This window comes from Sceloporus occidentalis, unplaced genomic scaffold, assembly GCF_023333645.1.
Source record: "Sceloporus occidentalis isolate IW3139 unplaced genomic scaffold, rSceOcc1.0.p SCAF_101, whole genome shotgun sequence".
NCBI classification, from domain to species: domain Eukaryota; kingdom Metazoa; phylum Chordata; class Lepidosauria; order Squamata; family Phrynosomatidae; genus Sceloporus; species Sceloporus occidentalis.
The window spans coordinates 1,184,237-1,208,856 of record NW_028317081.1 but is presented as its reverse complement, the minus strand read 5'-3'; the positions used below and the strand labels follow the sequence as shown (position 1 = coordinate 1,208,856).

General features: G+C 39.8%; 1 protein-coding gene across 4 annotated transcripts; it reads left to right on the top strand.

The window, feature by feature from the left end:
• Positions 1 to 16,081: 16,081 nt before the first annotated feature.
• LOC149283775 (glial cell line-derived neurotrophic factor-like) lies at positions 16,082 to 24,393 on the top strand. 4 transcript variants are annotated; one of them, XM_089497328.1, is made up of 3 exons: positions 16,082 to 16,227; positions 22,618 to 22,652; positions 23,918 to 24,393. In XM_089497328.1, exons 1-3 carry the CDS (start codon positions 16,082 to 16,084, stop codon positions 24,391 to 24,393), a joined length of 657 nt encoding a protein of 218 aa, XP_089353454.1. The 4 variants fall into 4 exon arrangements, with proteins under 4 accessions (XP_089353454.1, XP_089353457.1, XP_089353455.1 ...); XM_089497331.1 differs by lacking the exon at positions 22,618 to 22,652 and having other exon boundaries at positions 16,082 to 16,166; XM_089497329.1 differs by lacking the exon at positions 22,618 to 22,652 and having other exon boundaries at positions 16,082 to 16,247.
• Positions 24,394 to 24,620: the final 227 nt, after the last annotated feature.

Genomic DNA, 24,620 nt, shown 5'->3' with positions numbered 1-24,620 from the left:
TATTGGTTTATATTAGACGTGGGTGCCGGCGGAAAGTTTGTGTTTGTTTTTGTGGGAAAAAATGTTGTATGTGATGAACTTTTTTTCGCTTTTGGAAATCACATTCGTTGCCATGGGAACAATAAAAAAAACATGTAGAAGAAGCTGAATTATTATGGCAAAATTCTCCTCCTCTTAGGGTAGTGAAAATGGCGACCGCGGCAATGATCAGAGATTTTCGTATTGCACACATTCATTTCCTTTTTCTTTCATCCATTGTTGCATTCGTTCGCTCGCTCGCTCGCTATACGGACGAATGGATGAAACAGCAAAATTCGGCACGAAAACAGATTTGCACGAAAGTCTAGTTTATATAGCACCATCATCATCTTCTGCAGCGCTACACAATAGGTAAACAGGACATATAGGAACCTGAATTTACGGAAACGAAAGGCATGGAACACCTGGTCAAAGGAGCTTACAATCTAGAAGAAGATTTAAGTAAAATGGCAGCATAACAAATTTCGTCTGCGAATAAATTGAAATACTTTTAATAATTGGCCACTTTATACATCGCTGTCCATAACCACTGGTAAACAGCTCATCCATGTGCATTTTTTTACATTCTCACCAATAGCCTCCTGCAAACCCTGCTTTTCTTACCGTCCCTCAAAGAGTAAAACGAAAAGTCTTCCGTGGAAGTCAACAGTTCCTCCGCCTCATTAAACTTTCATGACACAACCCTTGCATGTATGCATTAGTATCCAGGCTTTACATGTGTACATTCTGTATTTTAGGAAATATTCCTGGTTTGCATTCAGGGAATATTACCGCACAGCTGACAGGTGTACTAACCTGCATTTACATCTAAAATGACATACTGTATTATAAATAAAATGTATAAATTATTGTGTAATTACCACTCAGGCAGTCAATCACAATCAAACGCATACTGTGTATTAATACACAACACCTGTTTAGCCCTGCAAACTGTCATACAGGATATTGCTGGCACTGCATAATTTTACAGGACAATTATTATGATTTTTTTTTTTTAAATCAGGCTATTTTTCGTATACCTGCTGTATTCAATTTTTTGTATAGTAATAACATTACCGTAATTTTATTGATTTATTACAAACAAGTTAAGGGTGAAAACATGTAGAAAAGGGTGTAAAAAAAAAATCTACCCTATCTGTTTTTTTGGATGTAAAGACTCAAACTCGATTCAGCCATTGGTCTTGATTTAGGTTCTTGAAAAAAACTTTCATCCTGTACTTATGGAAGTTCATTACTCAGGGTGATTAAGACTCAGACATTCTATTGTTTACAACAAGGCAGTACGACAAGGGTCCTCGTCTAGTAAATTGGGCTAAGATAACTAGAACACATACACATGACAAATATGCAGCTTCTTACATTGTATTATCTGAAAACTAGGGCCATATTAAGACAGAAAACTGTTTTTAAAATGTATTTTTATTGTAATCGTTAATTCAATAAAAAATGCTGGTGGAAGTTTTTTAAGGAGGTATAATTTGATGAGATTGCAGCATCTGCTGTCATCATTTGCACGCTGGCTGTTGGAAGTTGAGTTTGAACTTCTCAGGATTAATTGTTCTACCATCTAAGACTGACTTCATTTACTTCAAGTTAATGTATTTATTTATATTAATGCAATGCATTCATTTAGTCTTTTTTAATTTGATAATCCTTTAACTTGGGGAGGGTCGAAATAATAGGTCGGTATAACCACGCAGATCCACAGAATTAGGAAGTTAGGATGGCTGCCCCCATTGGTTGCACATAAGGTGGGTTCCTAATAGATATACATAGTTTTTGTTATAAATATTTTTACAACTCTTGGGTTATAATTAGACTTGTACATTCGTTTTCGGGCGAACATGAAAACGAAGGGTGCGTTTTCGTTGTTCAGCCCGAATACCGAAGAAAGGATCATGGCGGCAAAACGTATACGAAGACCAATAAACCAATACCAATAGAGCCACTGGCACGGAACTTTAACATCTGACGGCGGAACTTGGCCTGGAGAGACCATGGTCTTCCCGCTCCAAGAGTTAAAGGTCCGTACAAGCAACTCTATTGGTCGCCAGCAGGGGGCTCATCTGCCATCAACCAATGAGGTGCCAGTGCACTATATTGGTTGATGGCAGAGGAGGATTTGCTTGTACGGACCTTTAAAATCCTGGCGCCAAAGCTGCTGCGTAGTGTGTACCGCGTTAACCCCGTATTAACCCCTTCTACAAAAAACACGAAGAATGTACACGAATATTCGCCCGCACCGAACACAGGAACAGGCGTGTATTCGTGGAATATGAAGCGGAATATGAAGCGGACTTATTTATTTAATAAAGTGTATTTACAAAGCTTTCTAATCTGGATTTTCTGTTAGTAGAAATATTTTATGTCTTTACAAATAAAAGACACAAACATTCTTTGCAATCCTACCGATTTCTCGAATTGAAAGGTAATGACGAGTTTCCCAGGCGAATGCAATGCAAAGCAAACCATTGCCGAGGAAGCACAGAAGGGAAAGCATCAAATGTTCTATTTAAAGAATACACTAAATAAAAACTGTACCTACATGAGTAGATTTTTTTTTTTTGAATATGATGTATAATAATAATATTGTATTTTATAGAAAAAAGAGAAGAGTCTTAAAGAGACAGCCTACTGTCCCATATAGCCCCACCAATGAAGAATGCATTTTAAAGTACTTTGTAAGTACAAGCTTCACGTTTGTACTACAAATCCTTTCCGGACAATGCCATATAATAGTGTCACAGTCGGGTTTACCCGTTTCAGGCAATCCCTCAAAGTTTGGCTAATGAGTTGGCATTCATTCATCAAATAAATTAACATTGCCTCCTGAGTATCACTTACCTAAACAAACATTGGCTTCTCAACAGAGACTTCTGCATCATTACAATCACAAAGCGTGACTCTCAGACTTCTCTGCTTCTTTGTTGATGCAGGAAATACAAGGCACAGAACATATACTACCGACCGAAAGTCATTGTTAACCGATCGAGTGCTGTGAATGCAGAACTGCAATGTAAGCTTTTGTTATCTAACAATGCAATCAAATAAAAACATCATTAACCACTAGGGTAATGAATAGACCTCTTTGTTTAATTTTAATTCAGCGAATATATCATTTCTCTGAGATGTTCCGTTCCTGGTTTGCAGCATGGCGATGTTCCATGTTGCTTTTGCTTCACATTTTCTCCACCCTTCTTTAGATTGTTAGCTGTTCTACCCAGGGTCATAGTAACCATGTGCTGAGAGAGCCACTTTGTAATTAGTTCATTTCACTGCTTGATATTATGCACTGTTTATTTTGCTCTGCTGCATCCACTCTCTGTGGTCATAACTGTTAACACTGTAGGTTTGACCTGGAGTCTCGGAGTGAAGCCCTGGTTCCTGAGTCTCCGGGTCAGTTTCTTCTTTCTCCAGGCAAAGGAACAACGTGTGACCACTTGAGAGGATAACATGTTGGTTAAATGAAAGGCATCAGAGGGTTGAAGATAATTGAGTTCATTCAAAGGTTCCTAATAAAGTTCCTGAGGGGTCATGTTCCATTTAGTATACTAATCAATGATATTACTAGTGGTCTTCAAGGGAAGGACTGGCCATCTGGCATAACTGGAAAACACCCAGTGGTCAGCTGGCCATTGAAGCCCCATACTCACCAATCTGCCAATCCAGTGGCAGATTGGGTGCTGCAATGTGCGGACTGCCTCTGGATCGTGTGTTACATAAGAATAAAAATGTAACAAAAGTGCCAGCTACACTCCCTGACGCGCAGTTCTTCAGACAGAGGAGGTGGAAGGGTAGTGCGGGGCTATTAGAGTTATAAGAGGTAAACAAATTTGTATTTTTCAGCATGATATGGCCTGTTATCCCACAGACTATTGAATGGCGGCATTCCTAATTCAACAAAAAAATAGTCTTTGCATATTATGAATTACTGGAAACCTTATGAGATGTAATGCACTTGTTCCCGACCTTGAATCACCTATCCAGCCAACTACTGAACTGGTAAGATCTCTCAGCACTGCCGCATAGTGGCTAAACTTGGTATTGGAAACAGTTTTGTTGAATAGTCCTGCAAAAGTTGCTATCAGGATAAAAAAAATATTTGCAGGTGAAAAATGAAACATAACAGAGTGCACTATAAGTGATATAATATGTATGTGATATAATAGAAGCCTTTAATATTCTGTCTTTTAGCACACAGCACACTGACACTCATTTCAGCTGCTATAACCGATGTCATGTTACGTCCCGTAACGTGACCTGTGGTTTCCATGTTGCTGCTGATCATAGACACATATGCCAGTAAATATAATTACATTTATATATGTCTGGAAATGCACTTCTAAATATTGATTTCCAATCCTGACCCCCAGCAGCCTTACAAGCGCTTCACAAAATCCGGTTTGGCTCGTGGTGAGGAGTCACATAGGTAGGCAGGCAAAAAAAACTTGCGTTTCGTGATAAAAACTCAGAATATATTTTATAAAATATTTTGTTTAGCTCCTATTATTACACTACCAACTTCCTAGCTATTATCCTGAGAAAGGAGGCCTTGAATATTGCTGATTATGCTCTTTCATGCACTAATATGTTATTATTTTCACATATTGACTGTAACGTATGTGAGATTTATGACATAATAATATCGGTGTCACACCAGGAATGTCTAAGTGGCCCTGGCTCTTTAAGGCCACTAGTTTTTCACATGATAACTATATGGTCGGCCACAAACTGCAGGCCCTTATCTTATACTTATCATCAGTAAGTATTTGGCTACCAGTTGGGCATTTGCCCGGTGTGCCATATGGCCAGTCTGTGCCTGGTGAAACAAATACACTGCAATTAAAGGGTTAATTGTAAGGCCACTGCCTCACTCTATCGATCAATCCCTCGGTCAGCAGTAAATGCATGGAGTGGTCGACCAATAGAGTTAAGCGTGCTGTAACGTAGGTATAGGCATGGTTTGGTTGTAGGGTTTGCAGTTGATTTGCAGTTGATTCAGGCAGGACATTGTCTTATGCCGGCCCTGAGGAGGAGGGTATGTTCCGAATGCTCGGATAAAAAGTCATAGTCATAAATCTAATGCAGGAACTTGTTGCTTCCAAGAAGGCGGTGAATTACTGGAACAACCATCCAGCAGAAGTGGTAGTGCTCAAGGAGTTAAGGAATTTACATTGTAAACACATAAGGCTATCCTGAACATAATACACAGAGACAGATAGGTAAAATAAAATAATTATTTTGGTATAAAAAGTATAAATATATATTATTATTTATTGATTTATTTAGCAGCATCATATTCCTCCACGCTGTACCTGTTTCGATAATTGTGTTATGTTTAATATGTTTTTTTTGTTATTGATATTGATTTATTTTTTGTTATTGATAATTGTTCATATAAATATATACAAATAATCTATATGGAAATTCAGTTACACAGCCGTTTGGCACAAACCCAGCATGTCTGTTTACTCATCTCTGTGCTATAAAGGGACCCCATGCCTGGGGTCATACAGATCCTGTGCATTCAGTGCCATAAATATAGGCAGGTAACCTGATACTATTTACATTCACTGCCCACAGCCTGCAGCTAGTAATACTGAGCAGGTACCGAGAAGAGGAAATGTATCTGACAGGCATACCAAGCTAGGATGTACCAGTGGAACACTGACAACTATATAGCCTGCACTAGTGTGCTATGCAACAAGACTCCAGCTGCTGCAGAACCTCTTGAAGAGCAGGCGTAGCTGTAATTTGTGACTTTTATTCATTGGTAGCTTTTCTTGTTATATCTCAGGACAGCCTAAGTTCCATAATTTCCCCATTACACACATAAGAATCTCTGTATGGTGACAGAAAAGATTGCAAGCTCTCCAGGCAAGAGTATTTCAATTGGTTCTCTCCATTGGAGGTCTGGCATCATCTGGCACTTGGCATACAAAATAAAGTAATCAAAAGAAGACTGCATTTGATATGAGCATAGAACAGATCCAGACAGGGTGTAAATGCTGCATGAAGCACTTTTTAATCTAGACACTTTTGTGCTGAACTATAACTTAAAAATACACAGAGGGGCTTTTGCTGGTGGCCCAGGGGACATTTGCCTCCCTACCTCCCCCTTGCCATTCATCCTCTCCAACCCCATACCTTCTTTTTGCAATACATCCCCCCCCCCCTCTGCGTGGTAATTGTGTCTTGTACAAAGTGCCCTTGACTGCCAAATACACAGGATCCTCATCTCTGTGCATACACTGATTTGCATAGATTCATTCACTCAAAGATCTGATGTTTATTTATCACTGAAGCTACAGGAAGCATTCTCATCCCTCACCACATAACATGAAGCCTTTATTTAAATCACATTTCCACCAGAGCTATCAGAATTCTCAAACAGATACAAGCCCTGGATGAGGGCTACAAAGTCCATATTGTATAAGCACCCTTTATCTCCCTTACATTTACTAAAATTCCCATCATGCATCACCTAGGCTGAGCATACTGGGAGCTCACAGAATTTAAATATCCAAAAAATTCTACACCTGAAACTTTGTTTTTGCTTCCATTGCTTAATTACTAATTGTCTAATGTATGTATTGTATAATGGATTGATTCCAGCATGCAGTGATGCAATAATATTACATATGCAATACAAATATTGCCAGCATGCACTTTACCCAATTCTTCAGGATTCACATAGTAAATGATACAAGAGCCTGACTTCACCAAAGAGATATTTGGAATCTCTGGATATTGAGAAGAGGTTCTGGATGTGTTCATGTCCTACAGCCAATCAGAGGAAACCCCCTAGAGCACGTCACAGCCAGGGAGCCTATAAATCCATCCCCACTGCTGCTTCAGTTGGCAAATATTCCACTTCGCATGGTGAGCTCCACATCTGCACCTCCTGTCTAAGTGCATTTGGTTTCCCTATCAGTCCAACAGAGGACCCTGCAGGAGAAGAGCAGAGGATTAGGAGGCTGTCTCACATTGGAAGGAGCTGGATGCCCTCTCCAAGTTTGGATTGCAGAAGTAATCTGTCTCACACTACACATTCCACTTGGATCTAATCTTGCTATGTGTCCAGATCTGTTTCAGGAGGAAGTCTTGCTTTTCACTAGCTAACAAGTCTCAAACCTTGTGATCTAACCTCACTCCCCAAGCCTTGTTTTCCCCCCTCAGCTGTTTTCTCCTCTCCCTGTGATCTCTCTGGACCAGCTGCTGTTACAGGAGCCCTGATGTCTTCATTTGACTCCCCGCAGTTGTTGATGGTGTGTGTTTCTCAGATTCCTGAGAAGGATTTTAGCATCCAGACCTGCATTGTGCATAATTTCTGCAGCTTCTACTGCTGATCTTGGAAGGAAGAGAGATTTAGCAGCTTATTGCCTTACCAAGCTGTCTCCTGCCCTCTGGTAAATAGGAGCTTCTTCAGTCTGATGTCACCAGCCTGGATGTATCTCAGGTCCACCTGACCACCCAATGCTGTGTGACAGTTAACTCATAGAGAAATTTAAAAAAACAAAAACACTTCTGGAGCAACTTTTTGTGGACACCTGAACACCTTACAGAGGTCACAGAATTTCTGGAGGTTGGATTCATGTCCAACTTGGGTCTAAAGAGGCCAGACAAACGGTAGGTGTTAGTTGGGTTGCGGACCTTACTGTTGCACTATTAGCTACAATCGTTAGAAATATAATTTGTTGCAATACAACAGTTACATTATATTAATACACTGATAAGTGAATAAACCCAGGATCCCAAATAAGAGATTTAGGCAGAGAAAATTAAAATCTGTAGAATTCCAAGACTTCATTTTCCTGGAACATTTCATCTTTTCTGTGATGACTGCAATACATGTTCCATGTTAACTCTTGTGAATATCTGGAAACATTTAAAACATTGGATCTACATATTTAAAGTTATTGATTAATCATTTTAATTCATAATGGTACTTTGCGCGATCTCCATTTATTATTATTATTATTATTGTTATTATTATTATTGTTAATGTTATAATAATCTAATTGAGTAAACCAGTTTTACTTTCTCTAAAATGCAAAAGAGAATTTCTGCCTTTTTTGTTAGAATTCATTCTGAAGTCTTATTTTTTACATGCATGAAATGAGTTTAAATAAAACATAATCTAATAGATCTATACTTTCTATTCTAGTCAGTATTGAAAAAATATACATATTTCAGAAAGTTGTGTAGAAAAATTTCACAAATCCCTGGTAGAAGTTAGCCTGACAGCCAAGTCTATTCCAGATGTATTTCTCCAGATAGTCCCAATACCCCCCAGGCACTAGTGATGTGTAGTAAATGATCTCTTACTGCTGGTGTAGGATATGAATGCAGATTTGATTTAGTTTTTTTGACATATAGATTCTATTATTATTATTATTTAGATTCTACTTTAAATCTGTGTGGGGAGTTGTGTGTATACTGATCCATTGGACAGGCTTCATGGTAGTTAATATAGAAATACATGGCGATTGCTTTTTGTATTATGAATTTACAAAGTTAAACTCCAAAAAAGGGTAAACAAAAATTATTATAAAAGAAAGGACTTGACACTGCTACTCCTATCATGCTAAGAGTGGAGCATAATATGAGTTGCATTGCAGAGAAAGAGCCAGATGTTGCACTCAGCTATTCCCATCCAGGGTGGGGTTTAAAGTCTGTTGTGTGTGTGGTCTTTTAGTTGGCTGAGTATTCTGAGAGTTGTAATCCTTGGCAGATGTGTTGCCAGTCCCTGCAATTGACATTGAAATTTCTGCATAAACCACCTTTACCTGCAGCAACCTCAGAAGGTTAATTTGGGATGCTTTTCACACATTCCTTACAGAGACTGTACTTTGTCGTATTAATATAGTCAACACATTAACTCTAACTCTATTTTCAAGGTTTTTTTTTGTCAATTTGCAATAGCTGGTTTTTTAAATATGTTAAAATACATTTATTACACCGCTATACATATCAAATTAAGATATTATATGAAACTGCAGCTTCCCTGACTCGTGTATGTTTTCAGTGGTCTGGTACATTTTCAAATTCGAATTAAGTGGAACAGATAGGAGGTTTCCCTGCTGTTTTTTTATTAATGCAAGTAAACGAAGCTGCTCTCTGTTGACCTCTAGTGCTCATTTGATGGTACTGCAGGACGCCGTCTGCATGCAATTCGTGACACCTGCTCTAAAACCATTAACCATATAACTTGAAAAAATCTGCTTCTCAAAACTCCTCCAGTCTTATGGTGATGGATTTCGAGTCATATTGGTGCAACCCTGCATTCAGAAGCTACAGTGAAAGCACATTCACTGACTAAGCGTGATAGGAGTTTCAGATCATCAGAAATATAAATCTACATTTCCAGGTGCAACAAAGCTCCTAAAAGCATGTTGATTGCAAATGAATGTTCCATATTTCCAATTGGAATATGTATTTTTGTTTCTATAATGAACAAAAGCTGTGATTACTAAACAATGTTTTGCCTGTAATTTTCTATAACATAATAGTGTTAAAATGAATTATTCCAGATGGAATTTAACCTCTAGGTATCAGGAATAGTATGACCCTAATTAAGTATACTTCACCTAGCTTAGGAATAGTTAAAAATTGTTCTATTTTAATGATACATTGGCTGCATTTAGATAATTCTTGCACATGGGGGATTTTAGGTGCATACATGTAGAGAAGGACTATATATATATTTCATACAGTTGACCTGTACGCATTAACTCAATTGATGGTTGGTTCTAAACACAAATCCCCTGTATGAAAAACATGAATCTGTAGACCTCCTCTGAAAATTAATATCAAATTCCAAATCTTTTCATAGCAGGTCGGGTAACAATGCATTCAGGCTAATGATGTTACTGTAAGGCAATGCAGAATGCTTAGCCGCCTAGGTATTCATCCATATCAGACTCTGATGTTACCTGGCCGCAGCTGTACTGTATCAATGCCAAAACATAGAGTTTGGCGGAAGATAAGACCCATTCGGTCCATGTACTCTGCCTGTTTTTCCTGATGTAAAGACTCAGACATTAATCAGTCATTGGTCTTGTTGTGTGTTTAAATTACCTCCCTGTATTAGCCTCTACCCGGTCCCACACTATGAGAGCAGGAAAAAATAGTGAGCGGCAGCGCATGTTCTGCTGATGTCATCAGGAAGCCGCCAACTCGCCATCGCCAGTCTGGCCCTCCCTCTACCGCTTCCACCTATCCACCACCCTCTCAGTGATGTAAAACTTCCTTCCATTATATCTAAACCTCTGACCCTCTGGTGTTAGATTGGGACCCCTTGTGCCAACACTTCTCCTCCTTTGAAAGTCTTATCCAGTGAAGAGCCTGAAACTACAGATTTAAACTAAAAAAAATCTTTTAACTTATATATGAATACTCTAATAATTCTCCAATAAAGGGGAACGCCAAGAGCAGAACATTGCATCTGCCCTCAATGTGCCCCGTCACGTTATTAAAATAAAAGCAATAATTAAGACAATCTGTTAGCTGTAAAAATAGTGATTTTCTCCTCTAATCATGAACCATATTTGATATTTTAATTCTGTACACAACTTTTCCTAGCACTGATAACTCTCGTAACAGCAAAGAAAAATTATATTAAAACGATAGCATTTTTATGTGGATTGCAGGAAAAAAATGTAATACGTTTTTTTTTAAATTTGGGCGCAGATTTCACATTTTCAGGCAGGAATGTTTTTTCATAGAAATGTACAGAGGTTATGTGTACAACACTGACATTCACTTCATTTATTGTAACTTTGCATATGCAAAAGCGATTGAATGAGAGCGACCGACAGTCCTGCAAAGCACTATGGGTATGTTTATGCAAATAGCCCTTTTCTAGATGTAAGTGTCTCTTCTAGATCTTCTAGAGCGTAAGCTCTTTAACTAATGTCAGTTCTGGTATTGTACTGCGAGAAGCGCTGTGGAACTTGTTGGCGCTATATAAATAAAAGATAATAATTCAAATAAATATACAGCACTAAGTTTCAGAGCAGGGATCGTCGGCACGTCCCGGTTCCCACCGCAGCCGCTCCGTATCCCCCCCCCCACGTTTCTCGGCTCTCGTTTTCGCCCCTGGAGACGTTAGAGACTTAACAATAAAGCTGTATAAATGGCGTTGAATGTCAGGCAAAGGATCTGACGCAGACAGTTCAATGAGAGTATTTAATGATGCCACAAAAAATGCATCCCACTCAGCAGCAGATTTCCTTCCATTACCCTCCGCCGTACGAGCAGCATATCTGTTACGCGATCACGCATTGTTCCTGCCGGGGTAATAAAGGCATTATTAGTGCATCATTCATGTTCATTAAACAGGCTTCTTTTTTTTTTTGCATACGGTTGGATTGTATTCACGTAGACATAGAATTTGACGGCAGATAAGTGTTTGGCCCCTCTGGTCTGCTCGTTTTTTCCTGCTCAAACCTCAATCAGTCGTTGGTCTGGTCTTACATTCAGGATAGCTTTATATCTATCCCATGCATGTTAGAATTAACTCACGTAATTGGCCTCTACCACTTCTGCTGTGAGACCGTTCCCCCTATCTACTACCATCTCGGTAAAGTACAACATACCTAAGGTAAAGAGTATAGTACTCTGCTGGAAGGCTGTTCCACGTATCTACCACCCTCTTAGACACAGTTAGAACTTGGATTTTATCTTGCATTTCCCTGGTTTGTAAGTAAAGTGATCAGTATCGTCCCATCCACTTAATTCTTTAGAACTTAATTATTAGCATCGAGGTTCATTAGTAATATATTGATAACATTTAAATGGGTATTCATTAGGCAACATTCCGTTGGTTGCTATGGTTACAGGGCCACTTTTATAACTTTGCACCAGTCCCCAAAGGTAGCTAATTATAGAAATCAGTAACTTAATCAACAAGCATGTATAATAATAATATGAAATGTAATCCCTCCCTTACGAAAAAATTACTGCAGTTTTTCTGAAGTAATAGTGCAGTTTTTTGGACATGAAAAAACTGCAATACTGCACTTTTACTGCAGTATTACTGCACTTTTACTGCAGTTTTACTGCATTTGTACTTCACTGTACCGCAGTTGTACTGCAGTTTTTTTTGTAAGGAAGTACAAATGCAATAAAGCTGCAGTACATTGAAGCACAACTGTAGGTTTGCAATATAAAAAAAAGTGTAGTAAAAGTGCAAAAAACTGCAGTATTACTTCAGAAAAACTGCAGTAATTTTTTCGTAAGGGCTGGTCTGGCAGTGAGAGATCTACTTATAACACGTGCGCTAAGTTTAGAGCCCAAAGGGTTAATGTGAATAAGAATGGCCGTCTGTCTCTGCTTTGCATACACACGGCTCCAGTGATTCCCACACAGAGAATTTTCGTAGAGTAAACTTTGCTTCTCCTAGACATGCAAAGGCACTTAACTAACCCGCTGGGGATAGGTGTGATGAGCGTCGTACCTATACTTACATATAATACATATATGCATATAATATATATGGGTGCATTTATGTATAGAAACCGCACAAACTGGGAAATAGGGGAAAATATTTTGACTCAATAAATATTAGTTTATTAAGATTTGTTATTTTTTTTATGTTTTCTTCTGTCCTGTACATTTATTGATATCCCTGTGTGATTTGCTGCTGTCGGCTGGTGCAACTATTTGTTTTTTTGTGTTACAATTTGGGACCTGGACCGGGTCCTTTTGGCGCTGCAGCACCCAGCTACGCATGGATCTATTATTTGAAATTACATGGGGTTGTAGCCTCTCCATTTGATTCTCATCTGCCGTCAGATTCTATGTTTTTGTGAATTCATTTATCACCAACTGTCCCAAAACACTCGCTTGTGACTGTCATATCTCATGCTACTAGAAAACCTCCATCTGTTATCAAATACCTCTTAATGATCACCCTATATACCTATGTGGACCCCCCTTTTATACATATAGACGTTTGAAAAGGATCAGAATGTGCTCCGCAAGCGTAGAATATAAAACAAACCAACTTTGTCTACACAAACTAACTTTTTCAAGGATCCCTCTTAAGCTAAAATCGTCCAACTGAATCATTCAAATACATAATACTAACGCTAGCTAATAAAACGACGCACACGTTAAATGCAAATATCCTTTTATGCTTTGGCTCTATAGAATGCTCAAAAATGAAATGTCTGTGGGCAGGGCCGGCCCAAGGCAAAATGCCGCCTGGGGTGAATTTTAAAATGCCGCCCCCCCCCCTTATCTACCCTTCCTCTCCCTCCGTCCCTGCCGCCCCCCCTTGTACTTACCTTTCAGCAGTCCTGCGGCGAGTCTCCCTGTTCGGTCTCGGTGCCGGCTATGAGGAAATCTTCCGGCACTCAGCATTACAAGCCGGCACCGAGACCGTACAGGAAGACTCGCCGCAGAGGAGAGAGAGAGGGGCGCCGAGCGGGTACTGACAGCTTGGTAAGCGAAAACCACTCGGCGCCCCTTTCTCTCTCTTTCGCTTTAAAAAAAAAAAAAGGGCTTGAGGCGGCAAAGTGCCGCCCCTTCAAAAGTGCCGCCTGGAGCGGTTGCCCCACTCGGCTCCATTGTCGGGCCGGCCCTGTCTGTGGGCAGTAAAATCAAGGAGGGCAACAGAACAGAAACACAAACAAAAAGGCTAAAACGCTTAACGCGTTTCGCACAAACTGTGCTTAGTCATAAGCAGCCTCATGCCTCTCCAACACATGTCCAGATTCCCTCACTGTATTAGCCTCTACCACTTCTGATGGGAGGCTGTTCCACTTATCCATCACCCATAGTAAAGTAAATCTTCCTTACGTTACATCTAAACCTCTGATCCTCTGAAATAAATTTCCTTTGCTATAACCATACAATATTCATTTTAACGCAAAGGCAGCTTTACCTGTGTATAGTTACAACCGAGAATGTTGCTGTTTTTTTCTAGAGTAGTACATTTTAACCTTTTTTTTTTTTAATGTATTTTCTGTTTTAAAACAAATCTTGTTTTCCCGAGAGCTGGATATTACTCTGTATGTGTTCTAGCTGTGGTATTTTAGCCCAATATCACACTGCCTTTTGGTAAAGAATAGAATAGCTCAGTCTTAATCACCTAGAGATACACTTGACTGATGACTTCATGACTTTATAGACACTGACATTTGATTAAAAAAAAAAAGCCCCCATCCAGCATCCTTATGATTCTGCGGAGCCCCCCATTAGAATACTACACCAAAAACACCATGTACCACCCTGGGATAAGCCCCCAGCTGTGAGAAGGCATTGAGAGGACGAGGAGCTGTCTGTGTACTTGCATGCATGCGCAGCATATACTGATAACATAATGATGAAATTGAATCAAATTTCTTTAATTTTGAAACATTTTATGTACATAGTTACATAGTTAAATAGGCTGAAAAAAGACATGCGTCCATCAAGTTCAGCCTTTCCTATATCTGTTAATTTTTTGCTGTTGATATAACGTATATAAAAATATTTGAGTTCTTAATCAACTCGAAAGAAATTGGAACAAGACTAACAGAAACCACGTGAAGTGAAATAAAAACATATCGGTAGCCAAAGATACTGAGTTCAGATGCACGTTCCAGGTATCAGCTGGGGTACAATGTAACCCGTCACGCGATACTCTGCTCACTTCTGTGAAACGTGTTTGCACGTGGGATCCCATGCTCCGATATCTCAGCTGGTGACAAATCCCACAAACATCTGAAATGTCTCCCTAAAAAATAATACACTAGCTAGTCAAGACGTGGAAGGTGATATTTTCTTAAGATTCTTCTCTGTTGAGAAGAATGTTCTCACCTGACACATCTTGGCTTTCATAGCTGGATATTCTCTTAAACTCTAAGGTATTTTGTCAAATTTACACAAATCCCCCCCCCCCCGATTATTCCTCTTTTCTAATAGATCAGAATATTTTTGTCAACACACAATAACCCTTTAAAGACATAATGCTTTCTCAAATGAAAAAATGGGGTAATGACAAAAGGCGCCGGGTCCCAGCTGGTCAACAACCAGCCCTGCTTGTCTCAGTTGGACAGCTACAGAAACCAAGGTGTCTTCCATAAGATCCAGTCATGGGAAATAAATATGGTTTGTATCATGTAGTTATTTTAACAGTTTAACGACTCTTACACTAAGATCTGGAACATCCAATGGCCCATTCTGGTGTGTCCCATCAAGTTCCAATGGAGTACACTCAAGGTGGATCCAAGTGTGTCTATGGTTCTTACTCGGCTATTGGTGCCTTAGTGGTGAACATGGGACTTATAGGTAAACTGCTTTCCTTGATGCATTTTGTATATAATATAGTAAATCCATTCTATTACAGTTATCAAAAGCACCTCTTGAGGTTTTGATAGGAAATAACTTCTCCTCTTGTGGGGTAGAAAGCTCACTTTGTAAACGGAACTCTGCACTTATGAAGGAGTTGTCTTTGGATTTGTACTGAATAAGAATTTAAAGGACGGATATCCTTTTTTGATCGAAATACATAGCATTCTTTATTTCGTAACCACTGTAACGGTGCCTTTGGAAGTTGGTGAAGAATGTAGTTCTAGCAAAGAAAAGTTTACCGTTCTGGAATTACCAATGGGCTGACACAAGGGCTCTCTTGTGTTCTATTGTGATTGGCTTAACATAAATAAACAACGTGCGTCCTAATTATAGGACAATCTGTTCTATCCAGGAAAGGTCATACATACTTAGGTTCAAAAACATTTCAGACTCGAAAGAGGTAATGGCAGAAGGAAATCTAGCTTTGTTGCAGTTATGCTAGGTGAAAGGTCTATCTGGAAACTCAAGATCTTTCTGTCGTCTCTAAATCACCAGGGACTATGTCCCAGAAAGTTACGAAAGAATCAGTATTACAATAAAGGGGTAGTGAGAGAAATCCAGCGAACCGATTCACCAAAATTATTCAACTTTGCTCCTCGGTTCTTCAACTGTATTTGAATATGTTTGTAAACCAAACACTCAATAATATGATTGTTCACTTTTTTCTTTGGAAGGTCCCTTTCTTGGAAGTCTTTCTAAGATGAAGTTATGGGCTATTCTGGCTGTCTGCATTTTGCTGCTGAGTTCTGTGTCCAACACCCCACTACCATCCAACTGGTTAGCTGGTAAGAAAAGTTCCCAAGAGCAGGAACCTCAGAAGAACGAAGAGGACCAAGCTTTGGGGATGTACGAAACAATTTCTGAAGGTCCCACTCCCAGTGAGGGAACACCAGATCTCCAGAATTTCTGTAAGGATTCACAGTTCATATGATTTTCGCTTACTTATGTCTTTGCATGGTTTAAACAATTTCATTGTGTTTATTGAATGGCAGTTTTTTATGTCCTACCTCGCTTTCTATCATGCTCCTTATAACCCCCATTATCTACCATCAAGCTGCAGTTTGCAAAAACATAATAGCAACAAGCAAAGCGTACCAAAAGGTCTATTTATATGGTTAAGCTGAACCTTTTTTGAAAGGCAAGCTTAAAAAGCCCATTGAAGTATCCAGTAAGGATGAACACTAAAGTACTGGGGTGTATTCCATTCTACATGCGCATGGCCAGGCCAGGTACGAAGAAGTCTGAGGTGTTGGTGGACCTAGTTGTGTAAGTCAAAGCACCTAAAGGAGCAGTTACCCATCGGGCCCGTTAATACCCCCGTCCACACCTACATGCTAGGTTTCCATGTCTGCAAATTGTTGTTTGATCCCTCGCAATTCTCTGGCAGGTTTTCAAATCTCTGCATAAAGCTCACGCTTTTTGAGATCATTGATCATGTGTCGGTGGACATTTCCCTTTCATTCCACAATCTGATTCTTTTTGGCTCAAATTCTAGTTTTGCTCTTTCAGATAATCCATTTGAATAGATAGAAGTTTACTTTAGCATAGCTTTTCAAAGATTTGACTAAAACCAGACGAAAATGGACGTGTTGACATTTGACAGTCTATACAAAAAACGTGATGGCTTTATTTTTAATGCCGTTGGGGAGATTGGTGCTTTAACAAGAACAATGATTTGTAAAGTATCTGGTACTTGTTTCATTGTTTCCTATACGACACTTTCATAGATACATTGATTTATATCGGCTTTTTCAGTTTTTCTTGTTATACATGACTATAAAGAGTCGAACCCAAACTTGCCTGTTTCTAACTCTTGTTGTAATATGCAATTGAGAAGAACCAGGTATATCTTAGCAAATTCAGTATTGGCGGTGCACTTAATGTCCGTCTCCGTTGAAACCTCTTTGATTTCAGTGAATGTGTGAACCGCTTGCGTTCAGAAGTTCACAATATACGTCTACGCTGAACTAAACAGGCCAGCCCAGACTAACTGTCTGATGCACCGGGCAAATAGCTGTCTGGTGCACCGGGCAATATTTTGCCAATGGTCCATTAATGAAAATATAATAATGGAGATGGAATTAATAACCAAAGGCTATTATTGTCTGCTTATTGTTCAAAATTCAAAAATAAAGCAATAAAAAGTAATAACTGTAATAACTTTTAGTGCGGCACTAAAAGTTTTCTCAGTTAAAAGCAAATTTTAACAAACTATTATATACCCCTGTGCTAGTTGCTACAATATTTCACGTGTCATTATGCAGCAAAGACGTTATCGATGTCAAACGTTTATCCCAAAAGGAATGTCGGCGAGTTAACCATTGTAGACTCCGGCCATATTGTGTTTTATTGAATAGGGACCGACACAAAGATGAGATCTTCTGATTATTGTAGAATTCTTTTGGCTTTGAGGACAGGTGATATCGCTGGCCGTGTCAGTTACCGCTGAACCCTTAAGCCGAAGGGAAAACAGACATCTATGTTCTTTTCACGCTGTGGGTGTGAATAAAAGGGATGGGGGAAGCCAGGCTGTATTAATCATTCAGAAGAGGTTCTGACCCCGGCATCTTTCATGTCATATTCTTTACTCTGAACTAGTGACAGATCATAGGAGCCGCTCTCGTAGCCTCCAGCCTTATCTAAAATATAAAGAAAACATTAAGAAACGGGGAAGACAGAAATAGTTCTGGGACCTTGATGAGATTGCTTTATAATTGTGTTTGACTTATGGGACGGATACACAAGACTCCGAAACATTCAAAAACTTTGGGGGAGAGTTCTTTAATCTGCTCCATGGGTTTCCAGTAAAGTATACCGTACACATTACTAACTATGATGAAAACAAAGTTAACTTAGCAATGATTTGGTGAACCCTCACACCCTATCGGCAGTCTATACATGTAACAGATGACGTTAGTTTGTTCTATGATATTAGGCAGCTGCCCAAGTGCTCTATGAAGAGAGGAAGAACAGCGGGTAGACAGATGTGAAATTAAATCTAGGTTTATCAAGTGCTATATATATATATACACGTGTTTCCTAGAGTGCCCATTATTGCATTTGGAGCCCTTAAAAATCATTCAAATTAAGAACTAGTCACCTCTGCTCATGGTTGGACTTTGGGATGTTACGTCACGTAATATTCTTTAATGGTGTCCGCATTTACCCTGGAATATGGATGAATAATTAACGCTATACTATTTTTCATAATGCAGAGTATATAGAGATATGTAGTATAAAAACTGACTCCGTTACATGGTTTGTAAAGTAGTCTCATCGGTATATAAACCGGTGGGCTAGTCTAGTCAGTAAGTGCAGACCACTCTTAAAGCTTTGTACCAGAATAACTTTTATATATAAAATATCTACACTTATCCTGAGAAGATTAATACATATGACTGCTAATCAGATCCCGGTTTTATTTGCCCAATGGATACCGTAAGCCCAGATGATTTGCAGAGAAAGGGTTAATGTTGTAAAGCCCCGATGTGATGAAGCATTAGTCACATAGTTGTGATTTGAGTGATAACCCCGATGGTCTTTTGGCCATGAGTCAGAGAAATGAGTAGACTCGGAGTGTAATGTAATATCCTCCAAGACCTATTCCAGTCAATGGGAATATTCTACCGTACCCCGCAATAATCAGAACAAACGAACCACCTTGCAAACCGCTAATCACTCTAAAAGGAGCAATCACTTTTATTTGGTTATAAAAGCCCCGCATGTGTCTCTGTACATACAGATTACGTGGGAGAATTTACTGCGCTAATCCCACCACAGGTCAAAGACCCTGCAATCAGGGAGCCCAAGATGCCCTCGGGGAGGCTTCACCAGCAGCAGATGTTAGGATTCGTATCTCCGTCCTGCCCGCTATTGCCCCAGTGATTTCTACCACTGAAGTCACATTTGCTACCTGTTTAAGCTGAGACGCCTTAACCTGATGGGTAGCAAATTCCTTCACACCTACTAAACAGACATGAATTATGCATTAAAAGTGCGGACAATTACATTTTGGACTTTATTTAGAAATTAGCATTAGTTGTTTAGAATTTTTAAAGAATAATCAGTTTTTTAATGCAATTCCGTAAGTGTAGTCTGGACGTTATGCGGACGTCGTGTGCGGTGATGCCTCCTGGCCCAGGTCTGGGGTGGTGGGTGCAGGATGGAAGCCCCCCTGCTGCCGCAAGGTTTGGGACCCCTGGTGTGTTGCTGCTCATTCGGCCCATTTACACTATGGAGGCATTTACACTATTGGTTCCCTTCAATAAGCCTATACATCCCACATACTACAGGGCAGCATTTTATCTGGGCTGGTCAGCAATATGTACAAGGTATATGTGTCCTGGTAAACATGGCTGATGCGGTCACCCTGTTGTAACCGGTCCATTTATCCCAGCGGTCAGGATGGTGGCACGGTGGCATGGGGGTTGCCCTCGGTTGGGTCCAGGACTGCTCCCTGCCACAGAGCTATCCCTGTGTTTAGGTTACACTGATTATGCTACCATCACCCTAATTACCAGATAAGATTTGAATTAAACAAATCTGAAAGATATCATACAGGTTTTATGGTTCCATTTTGGAAAGATGTACAATGGCATACACCAGGGGTGTCCAACCTGCGGCCCTCCAGCTGCTGCAGGACTACATCTCCCATGCTCCTCAGCCAGCCCCTTAGCTGAAAGAGCATTATGGGAGATGTAGTCTTGCAGCAGCTGGAGGGCCATAGGTTGGACACCCCTGGCATACACATTACTAATATAATTGGCTAATGGTATGAAACATGCTGTTTTAAGTCAACAAATAGTCCCCCTTTCACCCAAAATTTTGGAATTTAAGCTATTCAGATTTTTTCAGAAATTGTTAGTTAAAAGCCTAATGCTTCAAATTGAGCATTTCGCCTCATTGTCCCAAAAACGTATTAGGGGTTTTTATGTACACATTCCTTAAATGCTCAATTTCACATCGAGCCCACATATGGTATTGGGAAATAGCTCAATATGTTTCTGATTTGGGAAGTTTTCGCTGTTTAGAAAATAATTGATTTGTACGGTCATAAGAACCTACAATTTACGGCAATATCATACGTGTAAATCTGCACGTGTGTACAGCTACGTGGATACCCTCATAGATGCCATTTATTACAACACACACACCCTACCCGAAATATCACATAAATACAGAATTCTGGAGCAAAAGCCACACAATTTCATTTTACAATCGCAACTAAAACTGGGCTAATTTATGAGCAAACCTGAGAACTTTCTAAAAGAGCTGACCCCGAGAGTCTTGAAATATGAACCCTTTAATAGCTCAACGTGAAGATTGTGTGTCATGATTCGTCAAGTTTATTACCCAAATTTCTCTGACACCGGCCCTCATGGAAACCGCGACACGTCATTATTTAAAGATGCGTTTACCTGAGTCACCTGCATTCAAGCAGAAATACCATCCATAACTTACTCATAGCAAAAACTCCAGTTGGGAGTCTTGTATACGATCACGGCGGTGTAGGATAGGAAGGAGTCGGCTCCAGACTGTGTGACCCTGACAATCTTCCCCTTCACCCTGAGACCCTGAGATTGGGGCAAAACCCCTGAGACTCGGAGTCAAACCTTTAGCGTTCCTGGGTATTCTGATGAGGTGCAGATTTAGAAGAGTACCTGGAGGCCTGGAATTCCCGGAATCATTTCCCGGCAGGTCACCTGTAGTACGAGCAGGCATCAAAAGGGCTTGTGTTGCATGCGCGGTGATACCTGATATTAAGTTATTTTGGGCTCCGGGCACTCAGTATACGTCTCTCTATATTCAAAGATTCTGAACTAAACATTCCCATCAGTGCCAGAGGGTCCAAAAACCCACGGTTCAGCAGAACACGTTAGTGAGGTTCTGGACACAACCTCCCATGACATGAGCCTTCCAACCGAGACAAAGATAGGAAACATTGGTATTTTTTTATTATTTTGTAATAATGTTTAACCCATCAGCAGGGACGTGGAGATTAGTGCTGTTCAGTTTTATATCTTGTGTATCGTATGTTTATTCCTGGGACATTCACATTCTGACGATTATTTAAAAATAGTTGGAATTCTAGAATATTTGAAACCCATTTACTTTTAAGGAATTCAAGGAAAATACCCCTTTCTAGTGTCCTCTTTCCCTAATGTATCAGTCTTGGTCTGTCAGTTCTATTTGGACTGTAAGAAGAGCTGCATAAATTACTGATGCCATAAAAGCAAAATATATTATCCTTAATAATAATAATAATAATATTAGATATACATAAAATATTGTGTTTTAAAAAAATTCACATAGCAATGATGTCCATGAAGTCCATGGTAAAATAAAAACGTGTTAAGGCTCTATTGTTGGAATAGGACATACCTGCCTTAGCTATAGTCACGGAGTGTATCTAGAACATAATGACAGCATGGTCATTATGTGTTCTTGTCAAAACAAAAGAGAACCAAATTAGGCTTCAAAGACGCGTGGCAGGGAAGGACTAAACACCCCGAGCAGGATACGGGGAGAGTCGATACTACTTGCAATTAACATGATCCGTGTTTGTTATCCCGGTTGCGTACATACAGAGCCGCTCACGGAGACATATGAACTGTTTGAACTCCCATCAGGAATCCTTTTGACTTGCAAACCCGATGTCCGCTTACTACAGCGTTCCTTCTTAATTCAGATTCAAATTCGCCACTTCTACCCCCTTCTACTCAGCGATACAATAGCGACAATTTTACGATCTATTATCACCTTATATATGGACCTTTTCCCCTAAATAACAAAGTTGTCTTAAAAAAGTATAAATAAATTATAAAATAAATCATTCAGTAGTTTGAGACATTAGTGTATATGTGTACTTTGTATATACCAAATGTAACTGATATATACTGTATATATACGTCTTGATTATTATCATTATCATTAAATACCCACAAGATATCTTGCAATGGTTTTATTTATAGTCTTACCCAATATAATGTGTCCCTATTTTCGTGATGGAATCACGGTACAAATTTAGTAGTCCATTAGCCACACGATGTACATGTTTTTAGCAAAGCTGGGTTTTCCCACACGTGGGATACAGGCAGGGCCGGCCCGACAATGGAGTCGAGTGGGACAATTGCTCCAGGTGGCACTTTTGAAGGGGCAGCACTTTCAAAAGTCCCGCCCCAAGCCCTTTTTTTTTTTTTTAAAGCGGAAGAGAGAGAGAGAGTTGTCAGTTGTCAGTACCCGCTCGGCGCCCTTCTCTCTCTCCTCTGCGAGCCCTCTAGCTCGGTCTTGGTGCCGGCTTGTAATGCTGAGCGCCGGAAGATAACGTCATTTCCGGCGCTCAGCATTACAAGCCGGCAGGGAGACCGAGCAGGGAGACTCGCCGCAGGACTGCTGAACGGTAACTACAAGGGGGGGGTAGGGTAGATAATAGGGAGGGAGGGAGAGGAAGGGTAGATAATAAGGGGGCGGCAGGGTAGATAATGGCGGATACAATTTTCCATTTTCTGTTAAAATTTATTTTGTATTTCCAAGTAAGGCTTCTAGAACGTGCTCTGTTTCCAGACACATCTATATGCGCCATAGAACCAGGCGATTGGATACAACAAAATGGCTGCCTTCCTACTGTTTTTAAGACATCTTCTGCAGTAGAATGTTATTGTTAAAGAAATTTGAGCTGAAAATTGATATGGATTGTCCATTGACTATCAACAGGGAATTCTGGGAGTTTCAATCCTAAAGACCAGTAATATTTGAGGTTATATCATGTGGTCTTCTTTATAAAATGTATTCCATGCCTTGGACATTCTGATAATACAGACAGAAATGTTATCGATTATTGCTTTTGCTCTAAAGAGTTTCCAAAGGTGGGTGTCCAAGCCCAGCTATTGCCTAATCTTCGTTACTCTTAAACCAGCCATCAAAGAATATCGAGCATTCATTTATTAGGTACTTAGAAAAGAGGTCTAACATAGCAGCGCTTCGTAGAATGGAGTAACGGGTTTGACTATATATAGGCTGGTACGGATATTATAAGCACAGAATTTCAAGGGATTACAATCCACTTTTCACCATGATTTCAGAACAAGGCCGCGCTGAATTTGTGTACGGAGCCGATAAACAGAGCTCTAGCCGCAGCCAGATCTGATATGTCTGAGATTAAAATGTTACTGTACGAGACTCCCAGCACTGCTTTTAATAAAGAGACAGAGCCCCCCTGGCAGAACGTGTTTAGTCCTACATTCCCTTCCAATTATCTGTTTAGAAGATCTCGTGCCCCCATTCCAACTACACAGAATTTTTAACCATTAGGTTGAGTACTTAATACTGGAATTTGATGCTGGATTTGGAAAACTCATTGTTTTAACTCTCTTTTGTGAAAAGATAACAATATGAAAGTATAATCATCTCTGTTGTTTATTCTTCAATATCTAAATGGGAATTCAGTCTTAATGTTTTATTTAAAATTCAAAGTAAAAAGTAATGTTTGTTTTTTTTTTTGTTTTTTTTTCCCCCTCTGAAAAAAAAAAAATTACAGCTGAAATACCTGACGACTATCCAGATCAGTTTGATGATGTGCTGGAGTTCATTCAAGACACCATAAAAAGAATTAGAAGGTCATCCAACAAGCAAACTCTCTCCAGACGAGAGCGAGGAAGGCAGAGCTCAACAGCAACTCAAAATTCCAGTAAAAAAGCAGGCAAAGACCGAAAGAAAAAAAACAAAGGCTGTGTGCTGAGGGAGATACATTTAAATGTAACAGACTTGGGTTTGGGCTATGAGACGAAGGAGGAACTTATTTTTCGGTACTGCAGTGGATCTTGTAATAACCCTGAGACTACTTATGACCAAATTCTTAAAAATCTGACGATAAAGAAAAGGTTGGTTAATGACAAGGTGAAACAGGCCTGTTGCAGGCCGATTGCCTACGATGACGATTTGTCATTTTTGGACGACAACTTAGTTTATCATACTTTGAAACAACATTCCGCTAAGAAATGTGGATGCATTTGAGTGGCTGAGATTGTGCATTTCATTCCTAGGAGTGAGGAGAAGGAAGGGATCAAGATTCCCGCGGCGGGCTTCAGTGGGGGAAGATGAAGAAGAGGACCAAGGGTGATGAAGCACCGAGTCTTCCTGGGAATATGTTGGGGGTTTCTCCAACAAACACACCAGGGCTACAATACAGGTCCGCTGCTAGGGTCTGCATGAGAATGCCAATAGCAGAACCTACTCTGAGA

Coding starts and splice junctions, on each gene's coding strand:
- LOC149283775 (XM_089497327.1), top strand. CDS start 16,082: ATGAAGTTATGGGCTATTCTGGCTGTCTGCATTTTGCTGCTGAGTTCT. Junction 16,290..23,917: donor ACCAGATCTCCAGAATTTCT/GTAAGGATTCAC, acceptor AAAAAATTACAG/CTGAAATACCTGACGACTAT.